This window comes from Mustela erminea, chromosome 1, assembly GCF_009829155.1.
Source record: "Mustela erminea isolate mMusErm1 chromosome 1, mMusErm1.Pri, whole genome shotgun sequence".
Lineage (NCBI taxonomy): Eukaryota > Metazoa > Chordata > Mammalia > Carnivora > Mustelidae > Mustela > Mustela erminea.
This window is the reverse complement of record NC_045614.1, coordinates 30,330,467-30,347,051: the sequence shown is the minus strand read 5'-3', so window position 1 is coordinate 30,347,051 and position 16,585 is coordinate 30,330,467. Positions and strand designations below refer to the sequence as shown.

The 16,585-nt window shown below is 38.9% G+C and overlaps 1 protein-coding gene across 5 annotated transcripts in view; it reads right to left on the bottom strand.

Annotated features, from left to right (window-relative positions):
* The window catches only part of PTPRG (protein tyrosine phosphatase receptor type G), a 699,794-nt gene that overhangs the window by 205,868 nt on the left and 477,341 nt on the right, over nt 1–16,585 (bottom strand). For all 5 annotated transcript variants that reach the window (XM_032359252.1, XM_032359242.1, XM_032359260.1 and 2 more), the window contains one exon: nt 3,349–3,444. In XM_032359252.1, the coding sequence (XP_032215143.1) occupies nt 3,349–3,444 (96 nt within the window). The remainder of the gene's footprint in view (nt 1–3,348; nt 3,445–16,585) is intronic.

Sequence of the window (16,585 nt, the reverse complement as noted above, 5' to 3'; positions counted from 1 at the left end):
CCTACTCGCATCTTGATCACTGCTACATCATCAGGACATTTTATGTAATATCTTCCACCTTCAACTGAAGAAGAGAACAGTAAATGCTACGTAGGTTCAACAAGCATGCCTGTGAGCTACAAGAGAACCACCTGCAGTGCTTCTAGGCGAGGCCAGCATACAGTTCATTGGTCAACCACGTGCACACCAGGCCTGGGCTCGTTTCAGTGCTTTGGAAATATTAAGAACTTTATAATATCCAATCACAGCAAAGGCAGCGGGAGAGCTGAAATCATGCAAAATAACGGGCACAAAATGAGGAAGAAAAGAGAAACAAAGATACTAAAAATTTGAAGGTATAAGAACATCATTCTAGGGTACAGAGTAAGTTAACATCAGGACAATAACATCTACATGGAACTCAGCCTTGCCTAGACATGCACCTGTCATTCACATCACGTCACTCTGGATAATTAATATGTGGGTTTATAAGCACTAAGTCAGCACACAGCCTCTTTACAAATATAAGGCTTTCTCCACTCACCTCTTGCTAGCCATTAACACATGTGACCCTGACAGTGAGGTCCTAGTGGGCAGGAGCTGCCTGCATTTATTTTACTTATTTAGCAACTACTGCCCTCCCTGGCACTGAATCAGTGCTGAGTAGATGATAAATACCTCCTCAATACCAAAATGCAAGATATCAGGTTTGAATTTGAAAATATATATGAAGATTTATCTGATTACTTGGGGGAAGAAATTTAACATTCTTACAGCAAACCACAAAGATCTCGAAGTATTGAATGTTATTAGACTGTTAAAATAACAGCAATACTATCTTCCTCTCCATTGCTTGAACAAAGATGTATAAATGCATATGTGGACTTAGAAGGAAAACAAAAGAAGCTGCTCAACACTGTTGGCATCTAAAAAAAAATACTGTTCTATTTTATGTTATCTACCTTCTGTGTTGTGTACACAGGGCAGCAACCCAAAATTTGTAGAAGGATTTATCAGATGAAATATATCTTTGCATGTGAACTACTCATCATGCCCTAGAAATACTTTAAAAATTTAAAACCTGCATTTCACACTGAGATGTTCTGCTGGTTTGTACACCAATGGGCTTTGCCTGCCTAACTGGTCTTACATTTCACAACAGTTTATAGAGCTGGAAAGCACAGAAATGTTCTGCATAGCACATATTATGAACTGGTTCTTCCAGGACTCACAGAAACATTTTTAAACTTTGTTTTCCTATAAGAAAGGTGATCTATACAGTAGGACCTGGTTGGGCTGGGCATGGGTGGGCAGGATAGAAGGAGGAGAGGGTTGATTTGATGGTGCAGCTATAGTAGAGGTATCGCTACAAGAAAATATATTGTCCAAGAGGACAATCACAGAAAACAAGGGATTAACCACAGAAGTGGGTATGGTTCAAGAATGGCTCAAGTGACCTCAGTATTGCATAAGGCAAACTGATCATGGTTTAGATGCAGAAGGGATATAGATAGAACCCAAAGAACCTGCCCACAGGGCAGTGCCCAAAACAGCCCTCTGTTCATGCAAAGACACATATATGACAGGCCTCCATGCCATTGAAAAAGAATTTCATGGATATGGATACAGACTTTATTTGGCATTAAAAATGTCTACTATGTGCCAGAACCCACGTTAGGGGCTTCATTTAATGACTACTTACAATCTTAACGGTGTAGACAGAAGTCGCTATCCCCATTTCACAGGTAAGAATACTGAGGCCGGGAAGTTTAAATTAACTCCATCACCATTATGCAGCTATTATGTAGAGACGGGACTCAAAAGCACATAGTTTTGATGCCAGTGAATGAGTTTTTAAAACATGATGCTCAACTGATTTATGAAAGTAATCAGGGAAAAGACATGTGTGGAAGAACAATGGGGAGATCAACCAAATACATAAACAGAGAACTTACAAAATATCAGACCATGAGCTTTGGTAAGAAATATGTTTTGGAACATGACCAAGTTACATACCCACTATGCCTCTCCATATAAAAACAACTAAAAAAAGGTCCTACCAAAAAAAAAAAAAAAAAAAAAAACCCTCTCTATGAGTAATATACTCTGATATTTTCTGATTATTTTTTCTGCTCCATCGTTATTCTAAAAGTACTGGCAGGATTTACTAAAATTATTTCATGGCCCACTAGTAGGTCAGAACCCACAGTTTGAAAAACAGTGCCATAATCAATACTAATGACCACTACTCTGTTTCTGGTGTAGGTAGAATATTGGGTTTTTCAGTTTTCCATAAATAATCTTCCATTTGAACCTTTGTCCATGAAAGGAAAGGGGGAAATGTAGTTAAAAGGTAGTGAGAGCACTGGATAGAACTATCATATGTCATATGCTAAAAAGAGGGGTGAAATTAACATACTCCAAACAAGAATGGGTCCATCTCAAAGACAAAGAAGCTTGCTCCAAAAGGCAGAGGTTAAAGACCCATAGTGGAAAAGGTTCTGATGTCTTAAATATTCCTTTAAGTTGTCAGAAAAACATCATTGTCCAACAACGACTCACTGATGAAAGAAACACTGGTATGTAGACTTCAGGCAAATTTTAAGACTGAAAGACAAGTCACATACCTACTACTCAGGTTACTTTCCACCCAAAAGAGTACCAGGTCTCCTCTCAGTTACTGTTTCAAGACACTTGATGGTTAACACTACTTCAATTTGATCTGACTTAATAAAAAGCCTGGACAGTATTATCCAATGGAAGGATACAATGTTTGGCTTCAAGCTATAGAACCAACATACGAGCCAGAAGAAAAACTCACTATGAACAGAATAAAAAAGAGAAAGAAAGTATGGAAGTTCATAAAGGTATTAGCTTGGAAATGGTCTCAGTGAAAACTTTTGTTACCATGGGGATTTCTGGGAGGGAAAGAAAAGGGGTCTCTTCAGAGAAGTGACTGATGCTATTTATTAATCTACTTGTAAGTAATGTCAAATTTTAAAGATGCTCCAAAGAAAATCACTTTTTTTTTTTTTTTTTTGGCATCAGCCTTTTAATATGCTGGAGGAACCTGTTCAAAACGCTTCAGCAGTGATGTAACTTAGATGATAAATGTGTTCTTCAATCTGTGCACCAGTCAAGTAGCAATAAAATCAGAATAATTCATGCAAAAATTTTCATTATGTTTCTCAACATACTTATTTACATTTTAAATCACACATTAGACAATATGAAATATCTTTCATTTAGACAGGTGTGAACTAGAAAACAGATGCATTCATTAGACACAGAACAATTCGGCGAATTAAAAAAAAAAAAAAAGACTCAGAGAACTCTCTGGTTGAAGTACTTGAGCCACCATTAACTTACTTGAAAAAATATGGCCATGGCTCCGATTATTCTGTTTTCTGAAATTGCGGTTTGAAAGCTGTCAAAGTCATCTGGATTATAAAAGAAAATCTGCATCTGTAAAAGAACAATTAAAATATGTATTAGGAAGATTTCAAGCCTAGACACAAATAGAATAGTAAGAGGGACCCAGATTGCTCACTTCCTCAGATTTGGCCAAATACATTCACCTATCCATATTTTTCCTTTGCTAAAGTATCTAAGAGCAAACCCCAGACACTGTATCATTTTCTCCTTACAAACCACACAATCACACATTTTCTCACAGAAGTGCCCTCCTGCTACCCAAAAGAACGCTGACACGTGATTATCTGATATTCGTGTCACGGTGAAAGTTCCCATAGTATTATGGAGCAAAATTTTAATGGAGTAAAACATCTTGAAGTTAAAAAAAATAACTAAGCCTATGCGATGCAGTTCACATGCTTAAATTATAGATACTTAAATGGGCACATCTTTATAAGCAATGCTCTTTTGGAGGAATTTGAAGGGGTCAATAGCCCAAATGGAGTCTTTCAGTGAATCCACAAGAAATTTCATGGTAATAACAATATTTCACATTTTCCAATTTGCAAAACTGTACCATAGATTATTTTACTTAATTCATGTATAAAGAAAGGGCAGAAATGACTACCCTTAGTGATTTGAAGAAATCAGATGAAAACACAGTGCTTCAGAAAGTTGATGTTAACTTGGCTAAGGTTGAACATCCGAGGAAAACTATAAAATCAAGGTGCTCTCACTGGAACCCTAAATACTTTCTCTTACATTTGGGTAGTTTCTTACTCAAAAAGCAGAATACAGACAAATCAACTTAAAATCATTACATGATCTTAATGTGTGAAGAGTCTACTATTTAGTACACTGCGGAGAGCAAAAATGGACCACGGAATGTTCTTGAAAGAATACATACATAATAAGAAGAACAGCTTTGGGTTTTATTCTAGCTTCTTCATTTACTTGCCTTTAGACCTCACACAAACAAGTCTAATCCAAAGTATCAGCTTCCTCATGTATAGAATCAAGTATTTACCTTTGGTAGGATGGGTGTGGAGATCCAACAAGTCACTGTAGTATACAGTATGTAGAAGCATCATGCATACACTTCATCTGTGCTAGCAAATCACTATCATCATCATCATCATCATCATCACCAACAACATATTTCAAGGTTAACATCTGGCAGACACTGTAAAATTTCTCATAAGACTGTGATTCCCCTGAATCTTCTGGAATGACCCTACTCCTTACAGAAAATCCAATCTCCTCTATCATTCATCAGGTCGTCCCTATTTTCCAAATGCCGTGATGCTATTCTCCACAACAAACTGAGCCACCACACCCCAGAGGGAATTTGCCGATAGGAAACTGGATGCTAAATTCAGAAAAACTAGCTCAAGTACAGGTCAAAGGTTAAACAGAGCTTAATTACTTGAGACTGTTAAGAATAAAGTGACACTTCTTTTCTGAAGGCTAAAATCAGGTGGTCCAATCAGGATACTTTCTAGGAAAAGTCAGGCATCCAAGTGGATGAAAGAAAGATGGGTAGATTCCTTTGAAGGACTTTCCTTCTTAGAGTGAATTATTTTTCTTACACTGTGAATTCTCACCAATTCTGGCAGCCTCTTACAAATGTGTTGCCTTTAGGTTTGGACAGCTTTAGACATCATGCATTTACACTGAGAAAACACCTTTCAATGAGGTGCAGATTAAAAGAGTTTAATACTTAGGTGAATTGCTTTGGGTACAATGCTGCAAATGCAAGAAAGAAATGCTACACAAGTATATTCAGAAAATACACCTCAGTTTCCTTTTAAAACTCAGGCCCTCATATTAAGTAAGTTCTTACTTACTCTACAGCCCACAAGCAGCGGTGGCATTGTTTAATGCATCACCTGAATAGTGTGTGATACAAAATACTTTAAGACCTCTTCAAGGGCATTTTCATTTATGACCGGGTGAGGAAATTCATTTTCAGAAAATGTCTTTGAGTCATGGCTCCACCCAGCAGAATAATAAAATGTCTCATAAAGAGAACAGTAGCAGAAGTCTGAAATATCAATTTTCCTTGCTTTTTCTCTCAAGTTGTAGCCTGCTGAATTAGGTTAACTTTTGAAGCTATCTTAAATATGAAGAGTAAGGACTGGATAGAGTTTGGCTGAGTGAACTGGACTTTAAAATCGCTTTGTGGTTATTGCAGATGAGATAAATGGGGGCAGAAGCTGCAAACCTGTTTCCCAAAACCATCTCTGAAAGGTGTTGGGTTGGCTATAAAATATCATCAGGAGCACACTGGCTTTCTGTACCTGACCTCAAAAGCCATACCCAGAGTCCTCTCCCATCACAAGAGTGTTCTTCCTAATAAAGCGAATCTAAGTCATGTTTATCTGTATCAGCGTATCAGTCCTTCTCCTGAAAAATCACGGTACACAACAACTGAAGGAAAAGGCTGGGGAAGTCTGGCAACAGAATGGTCTATGAACTCTTCCATGCAGCCTTTACCAGGAACCCTGATTATTTATATTTTATCCCATTTGCATTCAATCTCTCTCTCTCTCTCTCTCTCTCTCTCTCTCGTCTGCACATACAGATACACAATTTCTTTTTATGAATCACCGGGTAGTAAGTGGGAGAAAATATGCCCCTTTACCGCTAAATACTTAAGTGCATAATTTCTAAGAATTAGGACAGTCTCTTATATAAGCACAGTATAATTATTCAAATTAGCAAATTTCACTTGATACAATACTATTATCTCATTCACAATCCATTTTGAATTTTGGCAAATGCCCAAATAAAGTCCATTACAGATCATTATTCTGGTTCTTAGTTCAGGAATCCAATTTAGAATCAAACTGTGCATTTCGTTGTTACATCTCTTTATACTGACCGCTCCTGCCCCCTCTCCCATCCGGGACAGTTACTCAGTCCTCCTTTATTTGAACAGTGTGAAGTGTGCAGGTCAGTTGTTAGGTACAATCAGGGTCTGTCTCATAGGTTCTCCTGATTGAATTCAGGTGATGCATTTGGGGCAAGTTTCCACAGGACTGACATTGTCTTCATGATGCATCATATCGGGAAGTACACCCTGTGGGTTTCTCCCAATAGGAGGGGTGTTTAACCTCATTGTACAGTTAAGTTGATGTCTGGCAGCCTTCTCCACTATCAAGTCATTAATTTTCCTTTTATAATTAAAAGCAGTTTTTAGGGAGCTACTTGAGATTACATAAATACACTGTTCGTCATTGAACATTCATCCGCTAGTCTCAGCATTCATTGATGACTTTTCCAAGTGCACTACCCCCTCTATATGCATGAATGGGATTCTAGTGAAAGGAATAGCTTTCCCTTCTCCACAGTTTATTTATCCATTCATCCATTTATTTAAATCCACATGAACTCACTTATTTTGTTTTATTCAATGAGTTATAATACATTACCATTATTTATTTTAATGTACAAACTGTCTTAATAGGAGATCTTTTGCACAGTAGGAACCCTTCCAAATGGACTCCTGTCTTTCTGCTATGTTTCCATCATTTTATATATTTTATATTTTATATTTTTTGTGTATTTATATTTTATATTTTTACATTTTATATTTTTTAGCATCTCCTTATTAACTGACACAGACGTTCTAAACTGATCTTGTATTTTCCCTGTTCCAACACTAAAACTGGCCATAACTTGGGTGAGTTCTGGTTCCTTTTAGCAAGGAATGGTATTTAAAGGCATTATACCCTTACGTCAGTATTTTCCAAATATGTTTGCAATAAGAACATTTGGTCCTTCAAGAAAACTATATAGCTTAAGGCTCAGTGACTCTATTCCAACCAGGACCTTCCTTCCATGGGAAGGAGAGCTGGATCAACTCATATAAATGGGTGTTCATTCTACCATGCAGAGTGTCATGAGACCCATAAGTCTCCTTAGTCCCAGAAACAAACCATATTAAGATCAACTAAAAAGGGGCGCCTGGATGGCTCAGCGGGTTAAAGCCTCTGCCTTCAGCTCAGGTCATGATCTCGGGGTCCTGCGAATGAAACCTGCATAGGGCTCTTGGCTCAGCAGGGAGCCTGCTTCCCCCCACCCCCACTGCCTGCTTCTCTGCCTACTTGTGATTGTCAAATAAATAAATAAAATCTTAAAAAAAAAAAATCAACTAAAAAGCCACTGGTAGACTATGTACCAGTGCACAGTCAAGGGACCAGTTCTTCAAAATCCTTCAAATTCTTGAACAGGCCTCACAGACCCGGATGGATCATTTGGTTCTACCTTGTAGAATGGCTGGACGGGAAAAATATTTCTCTGGCCAGGTCCGGGTGATAGAAAAAACAGAGGATCACATAGTATGACCTGACATTTGTAAAACAAAATTTCACAAAGAGGAAAAGCCCTACCAGTGACCAGGAGGCTTATGCCAAAATACAGGTATGGAAAGTGCCTGAATGAATAGTAACACCTCTGAATAATGGGAGGGGGATGAAATGGATAGTGTGAGCATAAGTTTGACCAAGATCAATGCTCCACTGTTGAAGGGTACTAGCATGATGCATAGAGAATCACAACAAAATGCCCACTTAGCTTCTTCCCCTTTCTCTTGCCTTGAGCCACCCCCCCCATAGTTAAAATGACTCTAGGTGCAATGTGATATAAAAACTATCTTTATGCCTGGTTTCCAACATCACTAGTTGTGTTAAGCTGAATGAATGCAAAGCAACAAATCTGAAAACTAGATCCTTCTATATTTTTATTAATTCTGTTATGTTCTACACATTTAGGGAGTGCTTACTGTATGCCATGAACTTACTGTATGCCATTCATGAATACTCACTGAGGCAGGTACCACCTGATTTTCACTTTACAGCCAAAGAAACGAAGGATTTCCAAAATTTAGAAAGCAGTTAAGGAAGAGGGAGAGGGACTGTCATAGGAACTTAATCTTTCCAATCCTAGAGTTCAGGTCTTAATTACAGGGCTTCCTTATGAGGGACAAGTGTATTTGCTTACTACCCATTATGTATAAGGTACTATGACAGATGAAGACCCATTTTGTGCTTAGAAAGATTGAAATATTAATAATGAGGGGTGTCTTGGTGGCTCAGTTGGTTAAGCATTTGCCTTCCACTCAGGTCCTGATCCCGGAGTCCAGGGGATCAAACCCCACGTGGAATCAGGCTTCCTGCTCAGTGGAGAGTCTGCTTCTCTCTCTGCCTGCCCCCCCGCCCAGCTCATGCTTTGTCTCTCTCAAATAAATAAATAAAATCTTTTTTAAAAAAGAAATATCCATTTCTCTGTTGAAGGGCATCTTGGCTCTTTCCATAGTTTGGCAACTGTGGTCATTGCTGCTATGAACATTGGGGTAGAGATGGCCCTTCTTTTCATTACATCTGTATCTTTGGGGTAAATACCCAGTAGTGCAATTGCAGGGTCATAGGGTAGCTCTATTTTTAATTTCTTAAGACTCTCCACACTGTTTTCCAAAGTGGCTGCACCAACTTGCATTCCCACCAACAGTGTAAGAGGGTCCCCCTTTCTCCACATCCTCTCCAACACATGTTGTTTACTGTCTCGTTAATTTTGGCCATTCTAACTGGTGTAAGGTGGTATCTCAATGTAGTTTTGATTTGAATTTCCCTTGGAACATTGAAAAAATAAAATAAAGTTAAAAAAAAAGAAATATCAATAATGAAAGAAGGTTATCTTTTTTTTTTTAAATGTCAAAGTTAGAATCATAGGTAAATGTATCACAAAAAAAGTAAGCCAATGAACGGCTCTTGGACAAGTAAGGCATGTAGTAAATGAATACTAAAATAATGCGGGTGATGGGTTAAAGGGGACATTTCCTTTATGACGGACTTTCTACCTTCTAACGTTATAGCTGTGTGCATAAGTCAGTTCTCACACCTCCATGAAAATGGAGGCAAGAGGCAATGACCCCAACATGGGTGGAAAAATCCAACACTGACTTCTCCAGTGATTTAGAAAGCTCTACATTTTAATTTCAAACAACTGGCATTTCTACAACAGGCTTCCCACATACCTATGTGTCCAAGCAAAAAAAAAAAAAGATTAAGTAAGGAAAGAACATGCAGACAGTCCAGTCCAGAGGAAAGGCAATCTATTGAAAGATTCCTTAGCCATTTCCAGATACTGTTGGGCACCTTCAATGGAGTAGAAGAATACACATAGGAACAGCTACAGGAGAAAAATGGACAGAGATGACAGGTAAATGGGACAAGATAAAGACAGTAACAAGAAAGGCAACAGCAACATTAAAAGCCATACAGGAGGCAGTAGATAGCAGAACCAAAGAGGTGAAATGTACTTTTCTGATCATGCGTGGCATCGACCTAGAGTAAGCTAGCTGAGAACATAGCAGAGGGCTAGAAACACATGCCCAAGTATAAAAATGTGCAGTAAAGGCAAAGCACAATTCCAAGCACGGTTAATGATCAGCTGGTTCCACCTGCTGGATCACTCGGCTAGGATGATGTCAGAATTGAAGTTTTTGCACAATAACTTCTTAGTCTAACTTGATTTGTAGACTGTGCTGCACCATAACTGCTATGAAGCCAAATCACAGACACCCAACACTGCACGTTCTACTTCTTTAATTCTGCCACTGCCATCAGCCAGGATGATCGATGCAGGCAGGAAGTACATCTGCCGAGTCAAAGCTATGTCTTTTAGAGGGCTGTTCCTTGTAAATAGTAGTAACTTATTTTTGGTGTGAATAACATGGTTGGGGGCTCTGTGTGGTAGGAAGCAAGGACAGACAACTGATAAATCCAAAAACAATGTAATGAGTTTCTTCCTAAATATAGGAATAAATAACTAAAGGAATAGCAAGGACGGATCAGAATACTAAGAGAATGAATGGATTTAAACCACTGGAGAAAACACTCAGGAACGTGCAGACGCCAAAATCATGGGGGAAATGTGAAGTGGCTCTAGGTACTGTTCTGCTAAACACCGTAGATTATATTATTTTCTCCTCGATCTGTAAGAAATTCAAACCATTTTCTACCTAAGTAAGTAGGCTGAAATTTTGATCCTCTAACAAAAGAAAACCTAGTCATGCAAATTATGGAAAGCATGATAAAAACATGCTATATATAGCATATAGAAATAGATGACACAAACATTCTGAATTCAGAATCATTATTCGGGCATTTTGTTTTATATCAGTGAACAGTTTTTACCCCAAGTTACTTTTTAAAAGGATCATTATTGTATTTTTAACCCTGTGATAGTTATTTTGTATGTCAATTGTCTAGGCCGTGCTGCCCAGCTGTTAGGTTAAACATTGTAGATGTTATTACAAAGGTATTTTTTAGATATGATTAATATTTGAATCTGTAGATTCTAAGTCAAGCAGATTACCCTCCATAATGTGGTGGGTCTCATCCAATCAGGTGAAAGTGTAAAGTGTCCCTAAGTGGAAGGAATTGTTTCTCCAGATTCCAACACAGAGATTCTGCCTGGGTTTCCAGCCATCAAACTTAAGACTACAACACCAACTCTTGGGATTTCTAGGCTGCTCTGCAAATTTTGGACTTGACTGCCCCCACAACTGAATGAGACAAACACCCCCAAAGTTAGGACTGATTTTAAGCACCTATATACGATATATGTACGATATATGTACAAGTGACTGAGTATCACATTCCAAACCATTCTGCAAACCAGTTACTTTTTGAGCTTCCTTGAGCTCTGAGCTCTCACCTTCATTCAGTTCTTTCTAACAAGGTTCTCCCTGGAGAATGGAGCCCCTGTTAAAACACAGTTCACACACTCTTGTGGCTTACAGCAAGGTGGCCATGAAGTTGGCTGACAACATGACCATGGGTGACATAAACAGAGATCGAAGAGCTTGGGCTAGCAAGTCAGACCTGATTCAAATACTTAAGACACCAAGGCTTAAGTGTCGTTGGTGAGAGCTCCAAGACTCAGTGTCCATTTCTGTCCAACAGGGGTACTACTTAATGTCATCATATCCAATAAGCACATGCTTTGGTAAAGTAAGAACAAATTAAGCAGCTCCCATGTTTTACTATTACGTATCTTTACTACCATATGACCAGAAAGGATATATGAATTAAGGTGAAGATGAATTGTTTCCACAGGCCAGCCAACAACCCAGTGAGTCATGCCACAAAGTTCAGCAAAGAAACGTGTGTTTAGGCTTCACACAGCCCTCACTGGAAGACTATTTTTAGAAGACTGTGCTCCAAAGAATAGCAGGGATTCAGTACCTTTGTAGGCAAGGTAGCATTTAAATAAACATTCTGAAACATTTGCTTTATACAATATCATTAATCACGGAGTATGCTAATCCTTAATTATTTCCCTTTTTTTTTTCTTTTTACTTTCCCTGTAACATGGAATTATCTTCAACTATTTTACAGCAGGAATCCAAATTTCTGCAGGAGAAGACTCCAAAGTGCACACTAGGACTATGACTCATACACAGTGAGGTGCTGGGATGATTTCTGGGATCCCTTTAAAAAGTCTCTGTGTGTTACTTGTTTGTGCCTTTCTAAGTCTATTTATCAGCTGATTTTTGGAATTTCTGGTTCGATGATGCATCTGATTAGTCACATAAATATTTAATCTTTGTATTTTTCCCTTGGTAAGGAATGATTCAGGCTCTTATTTACAGTATCAAATTGACTTTTTTAGGGATTTACTATGCCTGATTCGTGAGTTATTTCTAAGAGTTCAGCAGAAGTTCAGACACAAAGGAGGTAGGTTCAACATCCACCTGTATATTGGCCAGTTACCCTTTTCATGTCCTCAGAATAGGGAGTGGTAAGCTATAGGTCTCCCATTAATTAGCTGTGTGACCCAGTTGAAATCAGTTGCCCTCTCTGAGTCTTAACATCCCCAGGAGTAAATGGAGGATAAGAAATGCACCACTGGGGGCGCCTGGAAGGCTCAGCAGGTTAAAGTTTATGCCTTCAGGAGGACATGAACACATTTCTCCAAAGAAGACATCCAGATGGCCAAAAGACACATGAAAAAGTGCTCCACATCACTCGGCATCAGGGAAATACAAATCAAAACCACAATGAGATATCACCTCACACCAGTCAGAATGGCTAAAATTATCAAGTCAGGAAATGACAAATGCTAGTGAAAATGCAGAGAAAGGAGAATCCTCCTACACTGCTGGTGGGAATGCAAGCTGGTGCAGCCACTCTGGAAAACAGCATGGAGGGTCCTCAAAAAGTTGAAAATAGAGCTACCCTACAATCCAGCAATTGCACTATTGGGTATTTACCCTAAAGATACGAATGTAGTGATCTGAAGGGGCAAGTGCACCCGAATGTTTATAGCAGCAATGTCCACAACAGCCAACTATGGGAAGAGCCTAGAGGTCCATCAATAGATCAATGGATAAAGAAGATTACACACACACACACACACACACACACACACACACACACACACACACAATGGAATACTATACAGCCATCAAAAGAAATGAAATGTTGCCATTTGTGACGACGTGGATGGAACTAGAGGGTATTATGCTGAGCAAAATAGTTCAATCAGAGAAAGACAATTATCATATGACCTCTCTGATATGAGGAATTTGAAAGGCAAAGTGGGGGGCTTGTGGGGAGGGAAGGACGAAATGAAACAAGATGGGATCAGGAGGGAGACAAACTATAAGAGACTCTTAATTTCACAAAACAAACTGAGGGTTGCCATGGGGAGGATGATTGGGTTATGGACATTGGGCAAGATATGTGCTATGGTGAGTACAGGGAAGTGTGGAAGCCTGACGATTCACAGACCTGTAGCCCTGGGGCTAATAATACATTATATGTTAATTAAAAAAAAAAAAAAGCTGCCTTCAGCTCAGGTCATGATCTCAGGGTCCTGGGATTGAGCCCGGCATCAGGCTCTTTGCTCTGCAGGGAGCCTGCCTCGCAACACCCCCACGCCTACTTGTGATCTCTCTCTCTGTCAAATCAATAAATAAAATCTTTAAATTAAAAAAAAAAAAAAAGAAGAAAGAAATGAGAAATGCACCACTGGGTCATAGTGAGCATTAAACAAAATAAGTCAAGGAAAGCACATCCTACAATGTCTGCCATGCTGTAGGTCCCCAGATGATTCACATGTCTTTAACAATTAGTTAACAGGAAAAAAAAAAAAAGGGAAGAAGTTAATGAAAGGATTATTTGCAGTCCCTCCAAACTGGAAACCAAACATTAATCATTAATGGAACTGATAAATTGTGAGAGTCACATGTAATAATACAGACAAACAATGCTGAGCCAAATAAGGCAGGTACCCAAAAAAGAAAAAAAGAAAAAAAAAAAGAATTAAAATTAGAAAAAAAAAAGTTCACTGTGATCCTATTGAAATGAAGTACAAAGCCCAGGAATAACTCAAGCACTTAGAAGCCAAAACAGAGGTTACCTGTGGGAGCAGTGAGTGGAAAACGGTTTCTGGAGGTGCTAAGAAGTGCTCTTTCTTGATCTCAGGGCTGGTTAGAAGAGTATGAAAATTCATTAACCTGTTTTATTATTATTTGTTCATTTTCCTCTTTGTATATAATACTTCAATATTAAATACAATTCACGAAATTCTATGCTTTTGAAACTGGGATAAACAAAAGTATAATGCCACCTAACAATAAGAGCAGGGAAGAGTTTGTATCCTTATGTGTGACCCATTCTAGTTCATGGAAGCTACTCCAAATCTGAGGGTAAGGCTAGAGGTAACGTATCTGCTTGACAGAGCAAGTTAAGGGGACCGTGCCTTAAGTGTGTAGAATCAGGCCAGCCTCGGACCAATAACAACTGTCTGGACCAACCATCATCTCGCCCCCCTTTTCCCTCAAGGTGAACATGGCCAAGGAAGCTCAGAGCTAGCGTGTCCATAAAACATTCCATAGAGCTGCTTAAATGTATCCAATCCTTATAATACTTCATATGAATTAATTCCTTTCATCCTCACCACTACTTTTTGTGGTACTAGGTCTTGTCTGAGCAGTAACAAAGCTGGGATTCAAACCCAGGCATTTGATTGCAGAACCCACACATTTAAAATCATCTCTATAAAACATCCTGATCAGAATTCCCACTAGCAATGAGGAATATCTATTAGTTATCTCCAGGATCCTCACACAAAGTTTCCAGAGTAGTAGTTCCCCACTATGGGTGTCTTTGGACTCTAGAGGACCCTGGCCATGTCTAGAATTATGCTAGGTTTCAGTACTAGAAGGGGTCTACAGGCATTTAGTAGACCAGGTAGAGGCCAGGAATGCTGCTAACCACCCTACAATGTGTAGGACAGCCCCCGAAAGCAAAGAATTATCCAACCCAAAATGTCAATAGTATTGAGGTGTAGACACCTTGTCTATACTCACTGTCACATGAAACCTAGCCAAGGGATTTGGTCAAGCATTTTGTTTTTCTTTCCCTCTTCCCACTACTACTGACCTCTAAGGGGGAGAAACAAGTTTATTATAATGGGGCCCAAGGACTGGGAGAGTAGTTTTCCCCTTATGCATAAACCAGTAAGTTCAAACCACTTTTACTTATTCTTGGAGTTACTGTAATAACTTTCTTTTCTATTAAAACAAACTTTCCTTGCCTGTAGAACGACATCACATATCAGGTTGATTCTGAAATGCAGTGGAGCTTAACACCTTGGACACAGTGGAGGGGGAGGGGATCCGCAGGTGCATCTGGAACTCATTTGTATTTCAAAAACACGAAAATAACCACCGCAGTGTTTGTGCTCTTTGTAATATGAAACTTTTTAGAAATTGCTTTGTACTTGGTAGTAACAGCCACATGATTCACCATGAAATGAAGTCTGGAAAATCATTTTGGATAAATGGACCTATAAATTCAATAGAATTTCCATGACAACATAGACTGCAGCACTCAACCACAAATAAAAGGTTATAAATCATTCAAAACCAACTAGGAATCAGCAATACGGCTCTCGTTTTGAAATATAAGAAACCTGAAATATAGTTTATTTGTTACTTACTCACCCAAACTTCCCATTATAGTTCTTTCCTCACTTCTGATATTGTATTTTCTACCCCATAATAGGGGTTTGGAAAATGATGAAGCCAAGAACTTGCAATTAAGCTAAATAAAATTAACACAGGTACAGTGCTGGTGGTATTCCTCCCTCTCTCCTAGCCAGAACCCCACAAGAAAGCTTGTGCACAAATAAAAGTTATGCTGTTTTATCCAGAAAACTGCAATTTGCCCTACATAGCTACTTCTGCCAGATCAGGGTATCTGCAAGAAAAATGTTCATGCAAAACATTTCAGAGAACACACATGCAAGACAACCTGAATGTTTCCCAGTGCTTCTGAGTTCTATAAATCAAAATCAAATCCTCTACTGTCTTCAGGACAACCCCCACACTGAAGGATTTTTTAGATTAGCTGGGTCAACCCAACTAGAACATGTGTTTTATGGAACAGCTCTCTGTTCCTTGGGTCACCTGTTTAATTCTGGTGGAAATGCCCTTCTGATGGACTCTTTTGGATAAAGTATGCTGGGACCTCTCCCCGTGGGAGGTGCTGGTCCCAGGACCAAGCACACAGTAGGCACTCCTGCAATGACTGTGGGATAAAAGAAGGGACACTGGAGGAAATGCACTGCCCTGCTCCATTCACAGCCTCTCTGATTCAAAGCTAGGGCTTTGGTCTCTAGAAGGGCTGCTTGAAATGCGGCCAAAAGATGGATATGTGTGCACTGGACAGTGTCTTTCATTTTCTATCAGATGAACTCCTGTGGTTCCATCTACTACAATGTGCTGATAACTCTTCAAGATGCATTTTTCAGCCCTGCTCTCATATGGTCGATGGCTTTTGTCAAAATCTTCAAGGGCTCTGCAAGCCGGAAAGGTTAAGAATCAGGAATACAGGGGGAAAAAAAGTGAACATGCCCTCCAGGAGCACAAAATCCTTTTCCTAAGACAGATACCTAGAAGCAGTTCAAACCATCCTCTGAAAATTGTACACATTTTATATTCTAGTCAACAATGTCTGAGAATACCAATCTTCCTATACCATTGCTAACAGTGGATTTATGAATCCTTATTTTTTATATATTGGATGAACATATCTGTTCTTATTTTTAGTTTTCCCAACAACCAATAAGAGTAACGATCTTTACTCACTTTTTTTCTAATGATTTTCCTTTTTTT